This window comes from Triturus cristatus, chromosome 7, assembly GCF_964204655.1.
Source record: "Triturus cristatus chromosome 7, aTriCri1.1, whole genome shotgun sequence".
In the NCBI taxonomy this organism is placed as follows: Eukaryota; Metazoa; Chordata; class Amphibia; order Caudata; family Salamandridae; genus Triturus; species Triturus cristatus.
This window is the reverse complement of record NC_140590.1, coordinates 663,819,350-663,839,607: the sequence shown is the minus strand read 5'-3', so window position 1 is coordinate 663,839,607 and position 20,258 is coordinate 663,819,350. Positions and strand designations below refer to the sequence as shown.

The 20,258-nt window shown below is 42.0% G+C and overlaps 1 protein-coding gene across 5 annotated transcripts in view; it reads left to right on the top strand.

Moving 5' to 3' along the window:
* LOC146810317 (ATP-binding cassette sub-family A member 10-like) overlaps positions 1 to 20,258 on the top strand; it is a 1,555,322-nt gene that overhangs the window by 976,675 nt on the left and 558,389 nt on the right. For all 5 annotated transcript variants that reach the window (XM_085617313.1, XM_085617310.1, XM_085617311.1 and 2 more), the window contains one exon: positions 4,834 to 5,000. In XM_085617313.1, the coding sequence (XP_085473439.1) occupies positions 4,834 to 5,000 (167 nt within the window). The remainder of the gene's footprint in view (positions 1 to 4,833; positions 5,001 to 20,258) is intronic.

The following is a 20,258-nucleotide window of genomic DNA, read 5'->3' as shown; positions in this document are numbered from 1 at the left end:
CCCCCATTCTGCTTGTGATGATCCATTCAGCCACACCTAATCCCTCTTTAGGTGCCTTTTTGGGATGAATATACCAAGGCCAACTACTAATTACACCCAGTCATGTGACCCAGGAACGTGCAGCAGGCACCAAATAGTTAGGGCAGGAAAATGCCAACTTTCTAAGAGTGATAATGCCAAAAGGGCGATACTGTCGCCCCAGCTGCTGCACTGCTGAAATAAGGAACTTTTCCTCTTGAAGTAAACCAACATTTTCTCTCTTAAGCAAGGTAATCCATAGTAATCCAAAAACTTCATTGCTGTCAAGTAATCCATGTATTCAATGTTTATGAGATCACTCCAGAGACAGTTAGGTTGAAATCGAATACTTTATTCCGCATTTTCAGATGTCATATGCTGCCAATCCTAGCTTAAACATAGACACGTGCAGTCAACCTTCCTTTGAGCCAACACAGTAAAATATCCCAATGCATTTCGAACTTTTTAGTTCTTCGTCAGGGGTACTGCAATAAATCAGAAAAAAGTGCATAAACAGCGCGCTAAATGCCAGTAAATCATAAAGACAACAACAGCCAATCCGATGTCTCCCCATAATCTCCCTCCTTAACCCACCTCATGAGTGCTCACATTAAAAGCAATTCAAAACCATAATGTGGTTCAAACATCTAAATCATACTATCAACAACAGTTGCTCTTCCCGTAGTCTCCCATAGACCCCTCCTTCTCAACTCACACACGTGCTTGTTATCAAAACGAAATAAGTAAAATACTAAATCCCACAAAATACATACTTTGACCCCTTTCCCTAAAGTTCACGAAAAGCAAAATGTGATCTTTTACCTAATAAAGCTGCAACTGGCAGTGTGAAATGTACGTGCCTTACTCTGTGTTTCAAAAGTCATTACCTTCCCTCACACACACATCTACTCTTAAAGCCAGCTTTTCCACGTTCACCCAATTAATCCCTGATTTGAAACAATATCACATGACCTATTTTGATCTATACTAACACTGTGAACATAATAATGACTAACTTTCCCATAATGCATTGACCCTAACTAAGTAAAACAGGGATCAGATTAAATGAAAACAAATGAAAACGAGTAATTGTAAACCCACAAAGCAAATACCCATAAATTCATGTGTAGTCTGTCAAAATAAATAAATGAATAAATGAAACATAATAATATCGTGCTTTACAATCCATTGCTTTAAACCAAACAAAGTCCATGATGTATTAAACGGCCCTAGAAATGTCCATGCACCTTCCTCTCTGTTCAACAAATACATCCAGTTCAAACTTGATGATCCTTTTGCCGATTTTCTCAAAGTCGTTTGATGTTGTACTGTCTGTGAAGTGATACATTACTTTTAAATGACAGTTAGGTTGAAATAGAATACTTTATTCCTCATTTTCAGATGTCATATGCTGCCAATCCTAGCTTAAACATAGACACGTGCAGTCAACCTTCCTTTGAGCCAACACAGTAAAATATCCCAATGCATTTAGAACTTTTTAGTTCTTCGTCAGGGGAGCTGCAATAAATCAGAAAAAAGTGCATAAACAGCGCGCTAAATGCCAGTAAATCATAAAGACAACAACAACCAATCCGATGTCTCCCCATAATCTCCCTCCTTAACCCACCTCATGAGTGCTCACATTAAAAGCAATTTAAAACCATAATGTGGTTCAAACATCTAAATCATACTATCAACAACAGTTGCTCTACCTGTAGTCTCCCATAGACCCATTTTACGAAATAAGTAAAATACTAAATCCTACAAAATACATACTTTAGGGAAAGGGGTCAAAGTATGTATTTTGTGGGATTTAGTATTTTACTTATTTCGTTTTGATAACAAGCACGTGTGTGGGTTATGAAGGAGGGGGTCTATGGGAGACTACAGGTAGAGCAACTGTTGTTGATAGTATGATTTAGATGTTTGAACCACATTATGGTTTTGAATTGCTTTTAATGTGAGCACTCATGAGGTGGGTTAAGGAGGGAGATTATGGGGAGACATTGGATTGGTTGTTGTTGTCTTTATGATTTACTGGCATTTAGCGCGCTGTTTATGCACTTTTTTCTGATTAATTGCAGTACCCCTGACGAAGAACTAAAACGTTCTAAGTGCATTGGGATATTTTACTGTGTTGGCTCAAAGGAAGGTTGACTGCACGTGTCTATGTTTAAGCTAGTATTGGCAGCATATGACATCTGAAAATGCGGAATAAAGTATTCTATTTCAACCTAACTGTCTCTGGAATGATCTCATAAACATTGAATACATGGATTACTTGACAGCTATGAAGTTTGTGGATTACTATGGATTTCCTTGCTTAAGAGAGAAAAAGTTGGTTTACTTCAAGAGGAAAAGTTCCTTATTTCAGGAGTGCAGCAGCTGGGGCGACAGTATCGCCCTTTTGGCATTATCATTGATATGCTGTTTTGGGACAGTCACAGCGCTGTTTTGCACGCATTGCTTGGCTTTCAAATCTAAACTAATTTATTCATCAAGGGAAGGAGTGCACTTGTTTTTATACACTAACTTTCTAAGAGTGGCATTTTCAAAATTGCAACTTAAATCCTACTTTAAAATTAAATAGGATTTTTTTTAAAATTTCTCAGACACCAAACATGACATCCTTACCTGCTCCCAATCAAAGGTTAACGATGCAACCTATTATTATCCTGTGAGAGTGATATGCCTCATGGTGCTGAACAATGAATTTAACAGTTTTTCATTACCAGGACATGTAAAACTTAAAAGTGCATGTCCAACCTTTTATTTACATTACACCCTGCTCTATGGGCTACCTAAGGTCTACCTTAGAGACTTGTGTACAATAAAAGGACAGTTTAAAGCTTAGCAAGGGGATACTAATGCCAAGTTGAATAGGCAGTTTAAAACTATATTTAGGCTGCAATGGCAGGCTTGGGACCTGTTTTAAGGGGCTAATTAAGTGGATGACACAATAGGTGCTACAGGTCCGCTAGTAGAATTTAATTTATAGGCCCTGGGTACATGTAACACTACTTTACAAGGACTTAAAAGCAAATTAAATATGTCCACCAACATCGTAATAAGGCCCATAATTTCTCTGGAAGGAAAAAACAGACAAAACTGCAAAACCTTGAGTTAACGATTAGAGAAATTGATTAATTTAAAGGAATATTCATCAATAAATACATCTTCAGGTGGTGTGGAATTTTTCTTGTCCTTTTCGATTTCCTTGTTTCCTTCTTCCTCTTCCCATTTTTTTCTGTTTCATATTCCATCATATTTTTTTCTGTTATTAAATAGCCCAGTTACTAGAGTATGCCTTTACTCTAATATATCGCCTATTTGTTTGACCTCATACTATCAGCTCAAATGAGCTGGAATCACATATGTCCTCCCATTCTATGATCTTTGTACAAAATACAAGTAATAAAGTCTAAACCCGATCTATCTCATAACCAGTGCAGAACTTAAATGTCTTCTGTTTTTCCTTGTGTCTATTTCTTCCTGATGTTTGACCAATTTAACAACAAGAAACTTGCAATTTGTTTCTCGGCTAACATATTGTGTACTTCATTCTTCAAAATTGATGTGTCAATTTTAAGTTTGCAATGCTACAGTCTTAGCGTGTTTGTGCAGCGTTTCCACTATCCACCTTGTTATGTTATCTGTATCTTATAGCAGCTAATCACTGACGACGGTATCCAGGCACTTGCATTGCCCTTAAAGCAATGATGGCTACTTGTGGCAAAGGCTTGAAAATAGTGCCCATTCCTGATAATGATTACTGATAATAAATGGAAATGAAAGGAATAATCTTTGGGTGTGCGTTATGTGTGAATCTTTGGTAGAAATGGCAGTCTGATATCTGGGAGCCAAGCATGTAAAAAACAAAAAAACGTACAATCTGGTATTGTGTGAGAAAAATCCAGGTAGGTAGCTGACAAGCATCTGTTTGGGGGTATTGAGTTTATTTGGTCAAAAATAAAATTTTGCATTTCATTGTGAAATGCCTGCATTTTTAGAAATTAACAAACCGATGTTTGGACAAAATTATTGCATTTGTGAAATATAAATAAAGCTAATATTTTAATGATAACTTATGCTGTGTTCAGGAGGCTTAATGCCAAAGTATGTGGCATTTTATACTGGTATAACACGTCTACGGTCTGGTTCTTTAATTGCTAGTGATCGGTAGCATTCCTGTATGATCCCGTGAGATATGTCTAGCTCTGCTCTCTCTGACTGTGAGATATGTATAAATAAGTTGTAAAGCAGAAATTACACAATATGTATGGTCCTAAATCTTTATTACAAGTTCCTGGTATGAGAGCCATTCAGCACTGCTAGCACCAGATTCCTTCATCCCACAATTGACCCCTCTCAAATATCCACACACATATGTTCTCATTGCACCTGAACATTCCCAAGCTTTCCAACAGACATTCCACCCATCACCATTCCACGCACATGCCACAGTACATTGATTTATTTTTCCACCATTCCACATCTGAATAGATTCACGAACATGAAATATGGCTCAGAAGCCAATTGAAAGGAACAATATGAAAACATTAAGTGGAAAACAATACAATAAATATTTGGAGAAATTATAGGCCATGTTACCTTGCAGAAGCAGTTATTTTTATTTACATGTGATACATATAGCTCCTCTAGGTACAGGCTTTAAGGTCTGCAGGCTGACCACAAATGTACTTTTTTAGCTCACTAGCAATATTTTAAAAAAATCAACAAATGTTCAGACTTTGAAAATAAATGAAATATACATACAACTAGCTAATGAGATGTTTTTCTTATTTGTCTTTTCAGAGTGCTTATTCTCATCATTTATACACTTCCCATGCTTATTCACATATCTCTCTACCATTTTCGGGTCCAATTGGGAAAGAAGGAACTCACTCCTGATCTCTATCTGCTTCACCCTGGAGAACAACCGTACAAAAGATTCACACATCTTCTCATACAGAACAACACAGGTAAAGAACAAATGTTTGGTTCTGTTAAAGATATTTCGGGATTATAAATAATATGTGCTTAACATTATTAACATTTTGAACCGAACACAACAACACTACACTTTGCAAACCAGTATCTTTCTGTGCTGAACTGAACTAGGCTCGAACTAGCTCTAACTTCCACCTTGAATCTTAAACGCAACTATGATGTGTGGGTTTTCATTTCTCTTCTTATCGCACGTGGCAAATTGTGCATTATGAAATGCTCTGTAATAACAATGTTGTTCACAAATAACCCCAGTGGAAGTTTACTTTCTTTGCAACAATCCAAGATCTTTTCTGCTTGTTCCACTGTCGGCCTATTCATAAATGAGACTGTTATTGCTTTATATGTAACTCGATTTGTAATGCCATATCCAATGACATTCGGTCCAAAGGGCTGCATTAATATTTAATTTAGAGGATGGTCTTGGTATAGTGTTAGATGAGGCTGCCTTAAAATTTGTGTTATGTTTTGCCAATCTGTGTAAGAATCCGCCCCCCCCTATGCAAATTCTGCGAATTTTGCTTGTATTTTTCTGTAAAAAAGACTTCATATATGGGAGTTGAGCTAAGACTGGTTTGCCTAGTCTTTTGAGAGCGGATCCAAATCTGTGGGTCTCAATCTTAGGACATTTTCCTCTGAGATTTTACTTAATTTAATTTTCTTGTACTTGTGTTGATTAGGCCTTATGCTAATTCTGTATCTTGATTTACAGTGCATTTTTGCTAATATTTCTGCCTTACACTTTAATTACTTAATAAACCTTCATGGTTTCTAACTTCCATTGATCTTTAGTCTTCTTGAGTCTTAAGGCCTCTTTATTTGGCTATGGTGGTGTATTTGTTGCCTGCTTCATCGCCGCAGGGATGGTCTTGAGGACATCATCGTCCCCCATCCTGCATGGGAGCTTTATTCTAAGATTATCAGATAAGATAACGTCAACAGTTTCATACAAATATGAATTGGCTCCAGTGGCGTAGCTAGGGGGGGGCGGTGGGGGCGGTCCGCCCCAGGCGGCACTATTTTGTGGGCGGCGGCCAGTTTTGGCTATTTCCTTAAAAAAAAAATTGTACTTTTGCACGAGTTCCGAAATCTGCTCATGTGGCAGAGATTTATAGAGACGAGGCTGCGGTAAACCCATTTCTCACCTAACGGTGCATGACAAATTGCGTCGTTCCCTCCCTCCGCTCTACGTCTGCCTGGAGAAGCGTGCGTGTTTGACGCTGCGCAGCGGGGCTGCGTCGCCCTGTGGAGGAAAGGATGATATTCAGTCGAAGAAATACTGCCCTCAGCATGCCGGGTGGCGATGTAAATCCGTTCTGCTATTCATCGCATGTAATCATGCATTTGTTCTGGGAATGAGACCTTACACCCGCTATCACCTGCTCTAACAGTACGTTAATGTGAGAGACTCACTTTGTTTTCTTCTAACGCTGGTTCCCGCCATAGCGCCATTTGCCTCTCAGCTTTAATTTTTTTTCCCCGCATATTTATATAGCGTGAACTCGACTCGAAGGTATTGGAGCGCTTTACATAGCACCCTATTTACATTACACATTCAGGCACGCACGGGGAGATTAAGTGATTTGCCCAGAATCACAGGATGTGGACGCGACCTCGAGGCTTTGTAGTATACTGATTGTGGTTTACATGGTGTTAAAGGTGACAGCTTCCGGCATGACGTGTGCACGAGCTCGTGGTGCCTCACTGGGCTCGTGCTTTCTGTGTATTCGTTTAGTCGCATGCGCGTGTGGATGTCACACGCGCATGCAATGTGTGTATCTTTGAAAGGTGCATTTCTTGTAATGGCATTCTCGTGCGTTCAACCTCCTCCCTGAACTATGTTCGGTCCTGTGGCCAGTGACCGTTCATACTTCAGAGAGGAAGGACGCACTCCCGTGGTGTTGATCTATTTTACTGGAATAAAACTTCAAGAATCATTCTACTGGTTTTTGTATCCTTGGATTTATTCTTTGTGCTTACATCAAAGCCTGCACATTTCATTTGGCGACGATTTTTATCTATTTCGACAACACTACAAAGAATTGTGTCTCCTACCCATCGTTCTGGATATCTTCAAGCTTCAAGTACCTCTCTACAGCCATTTCCTTTCGTCATTCAAGCTAAGGAGACTCTCCTGTTCTTTGGTTTCCGCCCTCAGGGAACGAGTTTCCGGATTAGCCTTCTTTCTTCCTACGCGTCTGTTTGAGCCTGAGTCCCGCCCCCGGCTCATTACAACTCCTCACGGAAGAGCTTAAAGAAGAGCCAATTCATTGGTTCTAGCACCGGTCGACCTCTGTCATTGCTAAAACGCCTCTCCTGATTGGTTTTTAGCGCGTGACTTGTTCTCTGGTCAGTTATTGAAGGGAAATTGATCGAGTCTTGATCAAGCTCACTGGGAACTCACGTGTGAAAGATTGCAAGTAAGTTTGTACTCTGTCCACCCTTGCAATCCTTTCTTTGTACTTCTTCAGCAGTAGTTTCACATGGCAAGATATTTATATTTTTAATTATAAACAGCAAAATTGAGCCTTTCATTTCATTATATTTATATTTTCAATGGCTTCTCAACAAATATGTCAGTTGGATCAATTCCTTCCAAGGCAAGGCAAACCAAAAGAGGCGTGGAAATTTTGGTTTAAATCTTTTGAGAACCATCTGGTGGCTATAGATGCTGAAGGATACTCAGCCAAACGTAAACTTGCGATTCTGTACAGTTTTTTGGGCAGTGCTGGCCGTGAAGTCTTTGATAACTTACCACTGACAATCCCACCACCAGATGAAGGGGATGGATGGAATGTTTACACAGATGCAGTTAACAGATTGAACAAGAAATTTTTAGAGCAGCCAAGTGTATTACTTGAAAGGTTTAACTTCATGAAGAGGAAACAAAACTCAGATGAATCCATTGAGGATTATATTTCAGTTCTAAGGAATTTAGCAGCAAACTGTAACTTTGGGGCTCAACTTGATACTTATATTAGAGATCAATTTGTCTACAGTTGCTTTCATAAGAAAATTCAGGAACGCTTACTTAGTTGTAGAGATCCTTCCCTAGCTGAGGTCATTGACATTGCTAAAGGGATCGAAAGATCTATTGTTACATCAAAATGCTTAAGTAATGAAGGTGTTTCATCTGTGAATGTGATTCAAAGTGATCCGCATATTAACAATGTTTCTTACAGGTCCAAGTTTGTGAAATCTTTCCCACAGAAACAAAATAGATATAATTCATTTTGCTTTAGGTGTGGCTCGAAATCACATTTAGGTGATAGCCCGACTTGTCTGGCTCTAGGTAAGCAATGTACAAAATGTGGGAAAATGGGGCATTTCTATACTGTTTGCAGAAGCAGAAAGATGGTCAGAGTCAGTACTCTTGATACTGAGCAGGCTTCTATAAATGTTAATGGTGAACCTAGTCAGTCACTTGAGGACAATCTTGAGAGACTTATGCTTTCTATTGATTCACATGATTTATCTGTTTCTACACAGAAAGTTAAGGAACCATTGTGTGAGGTTATTATTGGTGTGGTTAAAGTTGACATGATGGCTGACTCTGGAGCACCTGTCACTATTATCTCAGACACCCTGTTAGATATGTATTGGGGTTGTAAAAAACCATTACAAGCCTTAGACATCATTCCAAAAGCATATGGTGGGCATATTATTGATATGTTTGGATTTTTCACTGAATTTATAACCTGTTTAGATCGGAAAATTTTTACAAAAATCTATGTAGCTCCCAAAGGGAAGAATATTGTTGGATGGCAGGATCTAGCAAAGATGAGTTTAAAGTTAGTTCCTGGTTCTGACAATCCTATTCAGGTTAACACAGAAGTCTCTGTTTCTGCTGTTCATGATAACTCTGTGCCGGATGTTACAAACATTGCTGAATCTATGTTCAAAGAATTTCCTGAAGTTTTTACCCCTAACATAGGCAAAATCAAAAAGGTTGAACATGTCATCAAGTTAAAAGACAAGGCCATTCCAATTTCACACAAAGCTAGACCTGTTCCATTAAGCGTTAGAAATGACCTCAAGGTATTACTAGGTAAACTAGTTAATGAAGGCATTATAGTACCTACAGAATCTTCGGAATGGGTCAGTCCTATTGTAATTGTAAGGAAAAAGGACAATTCGATTCCTTTATGTGCTGATTTGCGCACCTTGAACAAAAACATCATAGTGGACTGTCACCCATTACCAAAGATTCAAGATTTATTATCTAACATTGCTGATGCGACCTACTTTACCATTCTGGATCTAAGGTCAGCATATCATCAGATTCCCCTATCCAAGGCCTCCACTGATCTAACCACTTTTGTCACACCTTTTGGGGCCTATAAATTTCTCAGATTACCTTTTGGGTTAGCTTCAGCGGCGAGCGTATTCCAGAGATTTATGGATCATATGTTAGAAGGTATCGAGTCAGTTCAGGCTTACCAGGATGACGTGTTAATTTTTTCAAGGAACAAGCATGAGCATATTTCTACTCTTAGGAAAGTTCTTAGCAAATTTAAAGATTTTGGAGTCACCTTGGGCACGGATAAATGCAAGTTCATGGTTGAAGCTCTTGATTACCTGGGGCATTCTATATCGGCATCAGGAATCAGGCCCAAGTTTTCTCTTACTCGAGCCATTGATGAGGTGGCTGTACCGAAAAACAAAGATTTGTTAAGAACCTTCTTGGGCATGACAGAATATTACTCCAAATTCATTTCTAACTATGCCCAGGTGGTACAACCGTTACGTATTCTGCTGAAAAAGAATACTACTTTTTCATGGGGTAGTGAAGCTCAGCAGGCGTTTGAGTTAATTAAAAAACTCATTCTTCAAGCTCCTGCTCTTTCTCCATTTTTACCTGGACACAAGTGTATTTTATCGGTTGATGCGAGTCAAAATGGCTTAGGGGCCGTTCTCTGTCAATCGGTCAATGGCAAGGAGAATACGGTGGCTTTTTCGTCTAGGTTTCTCTCTAGTCCAGAAACAAACTACAGCACAATTGAGCGAGAAGCACTTGCTTGTACATGGGCAGTAGAGAAGTTTAAAACTTTCATTTGGGGGTCGGAATTTGAAATCTTTTCTGATCATAAGCCCTTAATACATTTGTTAAATGGGAATGGGACAGGTAAAGCTTCTTCAAGACTTGTTCGTTTACTGTCACGTTTACATGAATATAACTTTGTTATAAAGTACATACCTGGTGGTCGGAATGCAAGAGCTGATTGTCTTTCTAGGTTATCTTTGAAGGATAACTCGTCTGCTTCCAGATTTGATGATGTGGAATGCGTGGTAGCCTCTGTTGAGGATTTTATTACCAATTTACCTCATATTTCTCAAGATGATTGGATTAAAGCATCTGAAGAAGATGCCATTCTTCTGGCTGTTAAAAATATGATTGTGTCAGGCTGGCCCAAGGAGCGTTCTTTACCTTCTCCTCTGAAATCTTTTGCACAGGTCAATCAAGAGCTTTCTTTAGTTGAGGGTTTGGTCATGCGTGGTGATCTTGCGGTTCCTCCAACTCTGTTGCGTTTCAAAATTTTTAAAATCGCACATGAAGGGCATTTAGGTATAGGTGCAACTTCTAGGAGGTTGAAGGAAAATTTTTGGTGGCCTGGGTTAGATTCTGATGTCACAAAGTGGGTAAATTCATGCGATACATGTCTTGTTTCTGATAAACACTGGAAAACCATAAAGACGCCTTTGCACAACGTTCCAATTCCAGAAGAGGCTTGGATAAAATTAGCTCTGGATTTTGCAGGACCATTTGATATTCTTTCAACGGATAAAAAGTACATAATAGTGTTAGTGGATTATTACTCAAAGTGGGTTGAATTTGAATTTTGTTGTTCTCCCAACACGTCATCAGTAATCAATTTTCTTTCCAGAATTTTTCTCTCAGAAGGATTTCCAAGGGAGTTGGTTACGGACAACGGTTCTCATTTTACATCAAGTTTAATGGAGAATTTTTTGTCTGCTCATGCCATTAAACATTTAAGGGTTGCTTTATACTCTCCTTCGGCTAACGGCTTAGTAGAAAGGATGAATAGGTTCATAAAAGAAGGTGTTCAATCAGCCTTAGCTATTAATGTACCTGTTGATGATTTCTTAAAAAAGAAACTCTGGTCTTATCTCACTACTCCTCATTCGTCAACTGGGGTTTCACCCTTTAGACTCCTCAAGAAGAGAGATCCAAATGGAACACTGTGTCCATCCTGGATTAAAATGTTAAGGAGGAATGATGGTTCATGCTTGGTTTGTAAGGATAAGCAAAACATGCTTAAAAATGTGACACTTCAACAGTCAGTACAGAAGAAGAATTTTGATACCAAAGCTTGCAATTATTCTCATGAGTTTAATATTGGGGACTGGGTTTTAATTAAATCTCCAAAAAAAGTCCAGAAGGGCTTGTCGAAATTCTCACTTCCTGTACAAATCCTTAAAGTGTCTAAAGGTTCCTTGTTTTTGGGGCATAAAGGTTGGTGGAGTAAAAGAATGTTGATCAAATTAACTCCAGATCAAGCCAGTGAAATCTTGCTTAAAAAGAAAAATGCTTTTCAAGATGACTTACATTTTTCGCACTTCTCCAATGGGTTATCCACTGATAATTCTGTGGTTTCTTCCAGAAATGACTTCACGGTACAAGACCTTACTGAGTGTGCATCAAGCCCTGTTTCACATAATGTACATCAGAATATTGTTATTCCAGATCCTGTTTGCAGTAGACCTACTCGCAATTGTACATTTCCCTCAAGATACAAGGATTTTTATTTTTCTTAATTTCTTTTGTTTTGTTGTTTATGAAAGGAGGAGGGTGATGTAGTATACTGATTGTGGTTTACATGGTGTTAAAGGTGACAGCTTCCGGCATGACGTGTGCACGAGCTCGTGGTGCCTCACTGGGCTCGTGCTTTCTGTGTATTCGTTTAGTCGCATGCGCGTGTGGATGTCACACGCGCATGCAATGTGTGTATCTTTGAAAGGTGCATTTCTTGTAATGGCATTCTCGTGCGTTCAACCTCCTCCCTGAACTATGTTCGGTCCTGTGGCCAGTGACCGTTCATACTTCAGAGAGGAAGGACGCACTCCCGTGGTGTTGATCTATTTTACTGGAATAAAACTTCAAGAATCATTCTACTGGTTTTTGTATCCTTGGATTTATTCTTTGTGCTTACATCAAAGCCTGCACATTTCAGGCTTGAACCCTGGATCCTGCATCAGAGGCGGCAGCGCAGCCCACGGACAGTGCAGGTGTTTAATCGAGCACTGCATGTCGCGCTGTACACCATGCATCATCGCAGAGGATGTGTGATGGGGAAAGAAGCAAGGTAAACTCGTGAACAGGATTTCTACCTAATCACTAAATTGACAAGAGTACTTGGCCAAATAATGAAACGTAGACAACATTGAGAGAGGTAGAATCAATGCATTATTTAACTCGTTTTTGTTGATTTGGTAGAATATAATTAATTCATTTATGCATACGTTTTGTAAAGTGCAGATGCACCCACAACATGCTTCAAAGTGCTCGTCGAGACTGCGGAGTTAAAATAGGAGAAACATTAGAAAGAGAACTTTGGCTAATTGAAGTGTCAGGGTTTTTTGGAATAGGTGGGTTGTCCGATGTTTGCACAATATCCCGAAGCTAACCCCACACGTAGGAGCTTGGACAATAGGTTCTCAAGGTGGTTATACAAAATGGGGGACTTTCTAACAGCTGTTTGCATCAGTGACAAAGGTCGTTGGCAAGACAATGTTAGGCCTCTGGTTGGATTGTATGGGAGGCATAGTGTAGAAAGGTTGTCAGGCTAATTCTTATGTTATTTCCTATGAACCAGACAGAGAGTTTTTAATCCAGTCCTTCATTCGATTGGCAACCAGTGAAGTGGTATCAATGCAGGCAACACTTTGATCCTAACGAGACATGCTTTCAAAAGCAGCCAGACAGCAAAGTTTTCAGGTCTTTGAGATTTTCTCGCCGTATGTCAAGACAGACCGCCAAATGGTGCAGAGCTCCAGGACACTCATGAAGTAACAGTGCGCTTTACAAATGCCCGTTCATTCATAAATCATTAATTTAATGAATGCTTTAAAAGGCCATCATGAGGACAATACTGATGACTAAACAGTTTCCATGCAGGCAAGAGAGGTGAAAGAACCCACTCTAGGTCATATTGTTGACCTGTGTGGTGAAGGAGAAATCTGTCACACATGACTCCACGACTTCAGACCAAACTTGTAGAAATTAGCAGAACACCAAAAGCGGGGTATACGTTGCTTATCCTGTTCCAGTGGCGTAGCTAGGGGGGGCAGTGGGGGCAGTCCGTCCCTGTCGGCTCTATTTTGGGGGCGGCAGCCAGTGTTCCCAGTTTGGGCTATTTCCTGCACAAATGGGTGACATTTTTCCCATTTGTGCGGGAAAAACCCATACTTGGCGGGTGGCTTTATTTTGGGCAGATATTTGTCCCATTGTGTGCAAATTTAAGGTTGGGCCGGCGCAGACAATCATTACTAAGTGGCACACTGGCAGCGGGGATTGGCTGGCTGAATGAGGTGAAAGCACGCTGCATAGCTTATGCAGTAAGTTTGACAGGGCCGTCAATCATTGGTAGTGTGACGGCCCTGCTTCATCCTGCTGTCCCGCCCCCGGAGTGACTACTGGTCCAATGTGGTCACAAGGGGCAGGCTCGGTAGTAAATTTTTGCTTTTTTGATTAGCCCGGCTGTGGTCTGGGCAGGGCCTCGAGGGACTTTCACTTCTTGCCACGCGCGGGAGGATCGATTCAACTGTGCAAGACTGGAAGTGGAAATTAAGCGAATGCTATAGTGGATATGGGGGCCCCCTGGAATTGCTGCCGCCCACCGTAGTTTGGCTGTTCTCCGTGACCTCAACATACATGCTGCTTCCTGCTGCCCTAACGTTTGAATGGAGGTGTCTGGTGATGCTGAGAGCAGAGCTGCTGAGTGTCTTTAAAAAGTGCATACACTGCAGATCTCTAAAATTAAGACAGTGGTGCCACCACTCAGAGCATCTCGCCATAGACTTAATCGTGATGTCCAGGACCACAGCAACTGTCTGTAGTCAGTGTGGCTCATGGGCACTTAAGGCAGCAGGCTGCTGCAGCACAGAGTTGTAAGATTCTGAGGTGCGCAGGTAAGCCAAATAACTTGCTGCTATTGATGCTCCTGCTGACAGGGCCAAGTTTTATCTACTGGCAGTTTTGTTTCACCAGCCACACTGAAGTTAAGTTTCCTTGTGTGTCCAGATGTTTTCAGGAAATGGTAAAAATGTCATAACACAAGTAAAAATTGTTCCTGCTGAAGGAAGATCAGCATATTGTCTACTTGCAGATATCACTGTTCATGAATCTCACTGATCATGAAGTAGCGCATAGGGTTAATGTGCCTGCTGCAAAGAACGTGTACCATGCAGTTCACTAAACTGCATTTTATGTGTCTATCTGAGTGAGTTCCTGCATTTAGTCACAGAGCTCCTTGGGTTACTTGCAGTTCATAAGTTACAATCCTAATAGCACAATTACATATGAACTCCCATCAAGGAGCTGCATTCAAACTGCATAGTATGTTAAAACGTTATTTTTACCTCCAGTCTTTAATTATCCTAATGTTGTTAAAGGTTTTTTTTGGGGTGGAAATACATTCTTTTTATAGTACAGCCAACCACTAAGGTATTTTTTAAATCCTGAGCCTGTACTTCCCCGGATCAAACACTTTAAAAATATACTGCCTACTTGTATGGATGGCATGAGATTCCTACAACTTGTAATCCTCACTGTCATATGGATCATTTTCCGTAGACTGATTTACACACATACAATTCGTTGTCTCTGCATAATGTATGTATGATGTAAAGTGCTCTGACACCCTACACTGGTATGAGGAGCTCATTAAAAACAATGGAACACATGAAAGAGAGAGGTTAGTACCCTTCTATTTCAGACGCTTTGCAGTAGTTTCAAGACCTTAGTTTCTCGTTGCTCATATGGGTGTAGCTTCTGATATTTATCTTTCTCTGTGGACTGCATTACTTTATTTTACTCGCAAGACAGTTCCACTCCTAAGTGTCACACATTTGGCCATTGAATGTCACTCATAGTCACACTGAAACTATGAAAACGCCACACATAAGCAATCTCAAACCTTGGCAGCTATGCCCTATATAATATGTATTACTGAACTTCAAGGCCAAGAAACATTTGAGAGGATTGTACCTCCTGCTAAAGACCTTTCAGAAACAACCCTATGTCACAGCTGCATAATAGCCCATGCTTCACAACAGTTCCATGATGTACATGTTTGGATTTGTGTGACTGGGTGAATTGGAGCCAGTGGATGGATGTGGCTGCCACGCAGTGGCACAATTGCTGGGCTAGGGGAGCAGTTGAGACTCGGACCGATGTGTGGGAAGGGGACACATTGCATTGGGTGTGTTGAATGCTGTGGTGAGCAGGATTTGAGGGTGGCTGCGCCGACCTGTGGAATTGTTCTGTGCTGGTGGTGGAGTGGGACACAGGCCGTTCGGCACATGGGTCGGGCGGTGAGAGATGGGCCCAGACTGTGGCGGGGTGTGGGAGTCCCTGGCACGGATCTCGATTGACTTGGGCCTATAACGTGGATTCATTGGAGTGAGCTGACTGGCGGACTCCGGCTGCCGCGGTGAGCATGTGGGTGATGGCATGGTGGATGGGCGGACCTTGGGAGAGCCAGTGGGACGCTCGTGCAGATCACAGTCAGGCAGACTGACGGATATGGTTGGAGGTATTTGGAAGAATCACACCGGTATGGTTGGGCGAGTGGCCCCGGGGTGCTGCGCGTGGCCCTCTGCGGCTGCGAGTTTAGATGGTTGGCATTTGCTTGCACTGGTTGGTGGACCGGTGTGGAGCTGGCATTCCGGTGATACATGTGAGAAATATTTGTGCCCGAGGTTTCACAGTGGGGTGAGATTCGAAATTAGAGTCGAGATTTGGCCTCGCACGATCACGGGGCTGCGGATGCCATGGGCGGCAGTCTGTGGGATGGCCCCGGGCGCCACGGACTCTAGCTACGCCCCTGATTGGCTCACAAGGGGCACTTCGGATGTTATTTATTTATTGATTGTTTTTTGTTCTACCCAACCACGAAGTGTGGCATAATGCTTTATACGTGCATTTAAGTTGAGGTTTAGACAAAATCCAGAATCAAAGAAAAAAAGAACATGTTTTGGCTAGATGCTGAGTTAGTTACATGGGATCCGTATGCACAAATTCACATCTCAGAATGATAGGGAGTCTATAGGATTTATGACCATAGTTTCGATAGTATCTCATCAGCTGTATAGCAATTGAACTATCAATCGATATGATTTGATGTATTCAATCACCTATTAAGCTTGTGTGACTTACCATTTCATTTTGATTCTTTTTATGCCAGGACACATTGATCTATATACAAATACACAGGCGAGTGATTGGAGGTCTAGCTGGGTTCTACAGAGATGGGCAGTTACTGTGTTACGATCTGTTTTTTAAAGAACTGTGTCCTGTTCTTTCTTAAATTGGAGCAGGTTTGGGGAGTCCTAGTGTATGGGGGGGAGTCCATATCCTTGTGCATAAATGGAGGAGACCAGTTGCGTTGGGTTTTTTTGGGCACTTTTTTTGTCTCTAGTCTTGTAGGTTAAGGGTGTTCGAAAAGCCACTAAACATGATGAGCTGTTGTAATCAGGTGTGTATATGATGCTTTAAGGGGTGCCAGTGTGGGCATTACCACCATTCTGATGGGAGAGGGAGAGGGTTTGAATGTATGGGTATGAAGCCGCTTTCTGGTAGTGTGAGAAAAATGATTTTTGCAGGTTCACCTTTGCCTCTACGTTTGGTATTAGTTTAATGACTCTGTAATGCACTAGGTCCTGCTGTCCGGACCCCAATGCATGTGCTGTAACCTTAAAAGTACATGTTTAATTGGTTTACCCCTAATTGGCGTAAGTTAAGTTACTTGTAAGTCCATTGTATATGGCACCAGGTGCACATAGGGCCTATAGGTTATGTATCCCTCTTGGACTGCAGCAATGATTGTGCCACCACAAGTGTGACAAAGAAAAACATGTCTCCTGGCCTGCCACTTCAAACTGATAGAGCAGTTTTACACTGCTAACATGACTTTGCCATTCACACTTATTGCAAAGCTCAAACCTTCCTTTTTAATATATATAAGTCACCCCTAAGGCAAGCCTCAGAAGACCTAAGGCAGGGTGCTGTATATTAGATAGAAGGGCATGTGTTTTACATGTCCCAACCGTAGAAACCATGCATTGTCTGTTTTACAGTGGAAGGCTGGAACCCCTACTGGTGTGTATGGAGTTGCATGCTGACAACTCAGCAGTGCTATCTTCCAAATGGGACTACTAAAGTTGATATTCAAAGTATCAAAAGAATCAGTGCATTAAACCAGAGATGTTGATCATGTCAAATTTAATGTCACTAGTTTGCAAAGGGAATTTTAGAAAGTTGTCACTTTATTGCCCAAAGGTTGTCCAGGAGCCGTTTTCAGCTCCAGCTCCCACCGCTATGCTGCTCTATCGCCTAGTTCTTTTGCCTTGCCTTTCACCTGTTTTGCCACTGTCTGTATCGTTCTATTGATTTTTTTCTCCTAAATGCCTTCATTTTACCCTACTTAATATCTCTTTTGCCTCGTTATTGCCTTTTTTCTGCTGCTTGCCTTTATTTTTTCTTCTTAGTATCTTCTTTCATCAGTTTTGCTTTGTTCTATTGCCTTTTTTCTACTGCTTGCCTTAATTCTTCCATCTTAGTATCTTTTTCATCGGTTTTGCCTTTGCTGGCCATTTCCCACATCCCATTTCCCCCTCCTGTTACCGCCTCCCAGCCCTCTGCCAGGACCTACTTAATGGAGGCTGCAGTGCAACCCCATTTAGCAGGTCCCAGACCCAGCTCTCCCTCATCTTGCTGCTGAAGTGCACTCTATTTTGCTCTATTGCCTCACTCTAATGCCTTTTTCTGCTGCTTGCCTTCATTTTTCCTTTTTAGTATCCTATTCATCTGTTTTGCCGTTGACACTCGTTTTCCACCATCTGTTTCCTGCCTCCCACTGCCTCCCAGCACTCCTCACTCCTCCCAGGATCTACTTAATGGAGGGTGCAGTGCGGGCACACTATGTATGTGCACAGAGGGCACGCCACCGGTTTGCTGAAGGCATGCGACAGACAAGCCCATCTGCACCTGTTCACACCAGGACCAAGCCCAGTACCAGGACCCCTTGTCTTTGGCCTTCATGCACCTACAGCATCAACCTTTCCACCGAATGCCCAAGCAAACACTGCTTCAATACTGCTCCATACTCTAAGCTAGGACCATTCTCCTGCACCAAATGCACCCTCACCTGCACTAGCATGGCCACCATCATGCCCCAAAGCACCACTCCGACCCCCCGCCACACCACACCAAAAACAAGCCACCGATTCCATCCACATCTTGCTACTCAACACATGGTCAATGGGCAACTACTCCACTGAATTATGGGACCTCCTCACTACTCTCACACCAGACATCATTTTCCTCACTCAACCCAGATTCTGCGCCTGACATCAGCACAGCAGTCCCTGAAGGATACAAAATAAGTCACCATGACCTCACCAACAAACCGGGGAGAGGAATAGCCATCATCAAAAGAGAAGCCACATAGTGCACCATCACCATCGATGATGCCACCATCCCATGGAACACCTCAATTTCAAATTTCACACGTACGGCAAGACAACCACCAGAGGCAACCTTGCATACTGACCCCTGAGCCCTCGCACTAGCTTCTGAAACTCCATTGAAGACTTAGTTGCTTCCCTACCCTGGACTCCAAGCACTGCGTCTTCCTCTGCAACCTCAATTTCTACATCAATGACCACAGCGACCACAACACTGCCCGCCTCCTCAACTGCATTTATTGTCTGTGACCCCACACACACTGCAGAACACGCACTGGCCCCCATTTTGTCCTCCAGCAACTGCATCAAAGACAGCCACGTCTCAGAACTCACACGGACCGATCACTCCATAATCCACTTCAGCATCTCCAGCTGCCACACTGCCAACCCCACAATTTCAGAGACCAGCTGGACGGACTCCCTCAACACCTCCAACCCATCTGACACCATCAATCTGGAACAGGAAATTAATAGTTTCAATGCCTAGATCAGCAACTGCACTGACAGCATCACCCCTATCAATATCAACAAGCAGAGGAGATCCACCAAAATGGCCGCCTAGTACACCCAGGAACTCAGAACAGCAAAGTGTGACAGCAAACAGCTGGAGAGGAGATGGTGTGCCAACATGACACCTCCGACAGGGAAGACATCAAAACCCCCCTCAACTTTCACTACTGCCTGCTGAGGGCAAAAAAGAAGAGAGCCCTAGCAGCACACATCGAAACCAGCACCAACAACAGCAAGGAGCTTTTCAACATCATTAGGAAGTTGTCTATTCCAGCTGCCAGCGAATAGAGCTGTGCGACACCATCACTGACTTCTTCCACGAGAAGGTTACAACCATTTACAGAAACTTCGAACCCCAGCCCTCCCCCACAGACTGCCTTGACAGATTTTACCCCACTGCTACCAACACCAACCACAAACTGACAACCTGGAAGCACTTCCTCCTCCCAGGACACCACCTCCATCGTGAAGTCCATCCACTCAAAAGCTCCCACAGATCCATGCTCACACCACATCTTTAACCTCTGAAACCAAAGGATCAGCCAGGAACTCACCACCCTGCTCAACACCTCAATCACCACCGCACCATTTCCAGACACCTACAAACATGCCAAAGACAGACCACTTCTCAAAAAAACCTCAGTCAACCGCCTGCGAACTCAAAAGCTACCACCTAATCTCCCTGCTTCCATTACCGGCCAAGGTACTGGAGAAAGCCACTAACAGTCAACTCACGACAAACCACAAGCAGAACCAGCTACTCAACGCCTCCCAATCTGCAGTAATCACAGCACTGAGACCACCCTGATCAGAGCCACTGATGACATCCAAACCTTTCTTTACTGAGGAGAAACAGCAGCTCTAATCCTCCTCGACGACTCAGAGGCCTTCGACACTTTATCACACCAAATGCTGATCAAAAAACTCCACAACATCGGTATCTGAGGGGAAGCACTTTGATCACCTCCAGCTTTAGCCTACCACCATTCAACTCCGAAGCCAATGATATCTGAGGT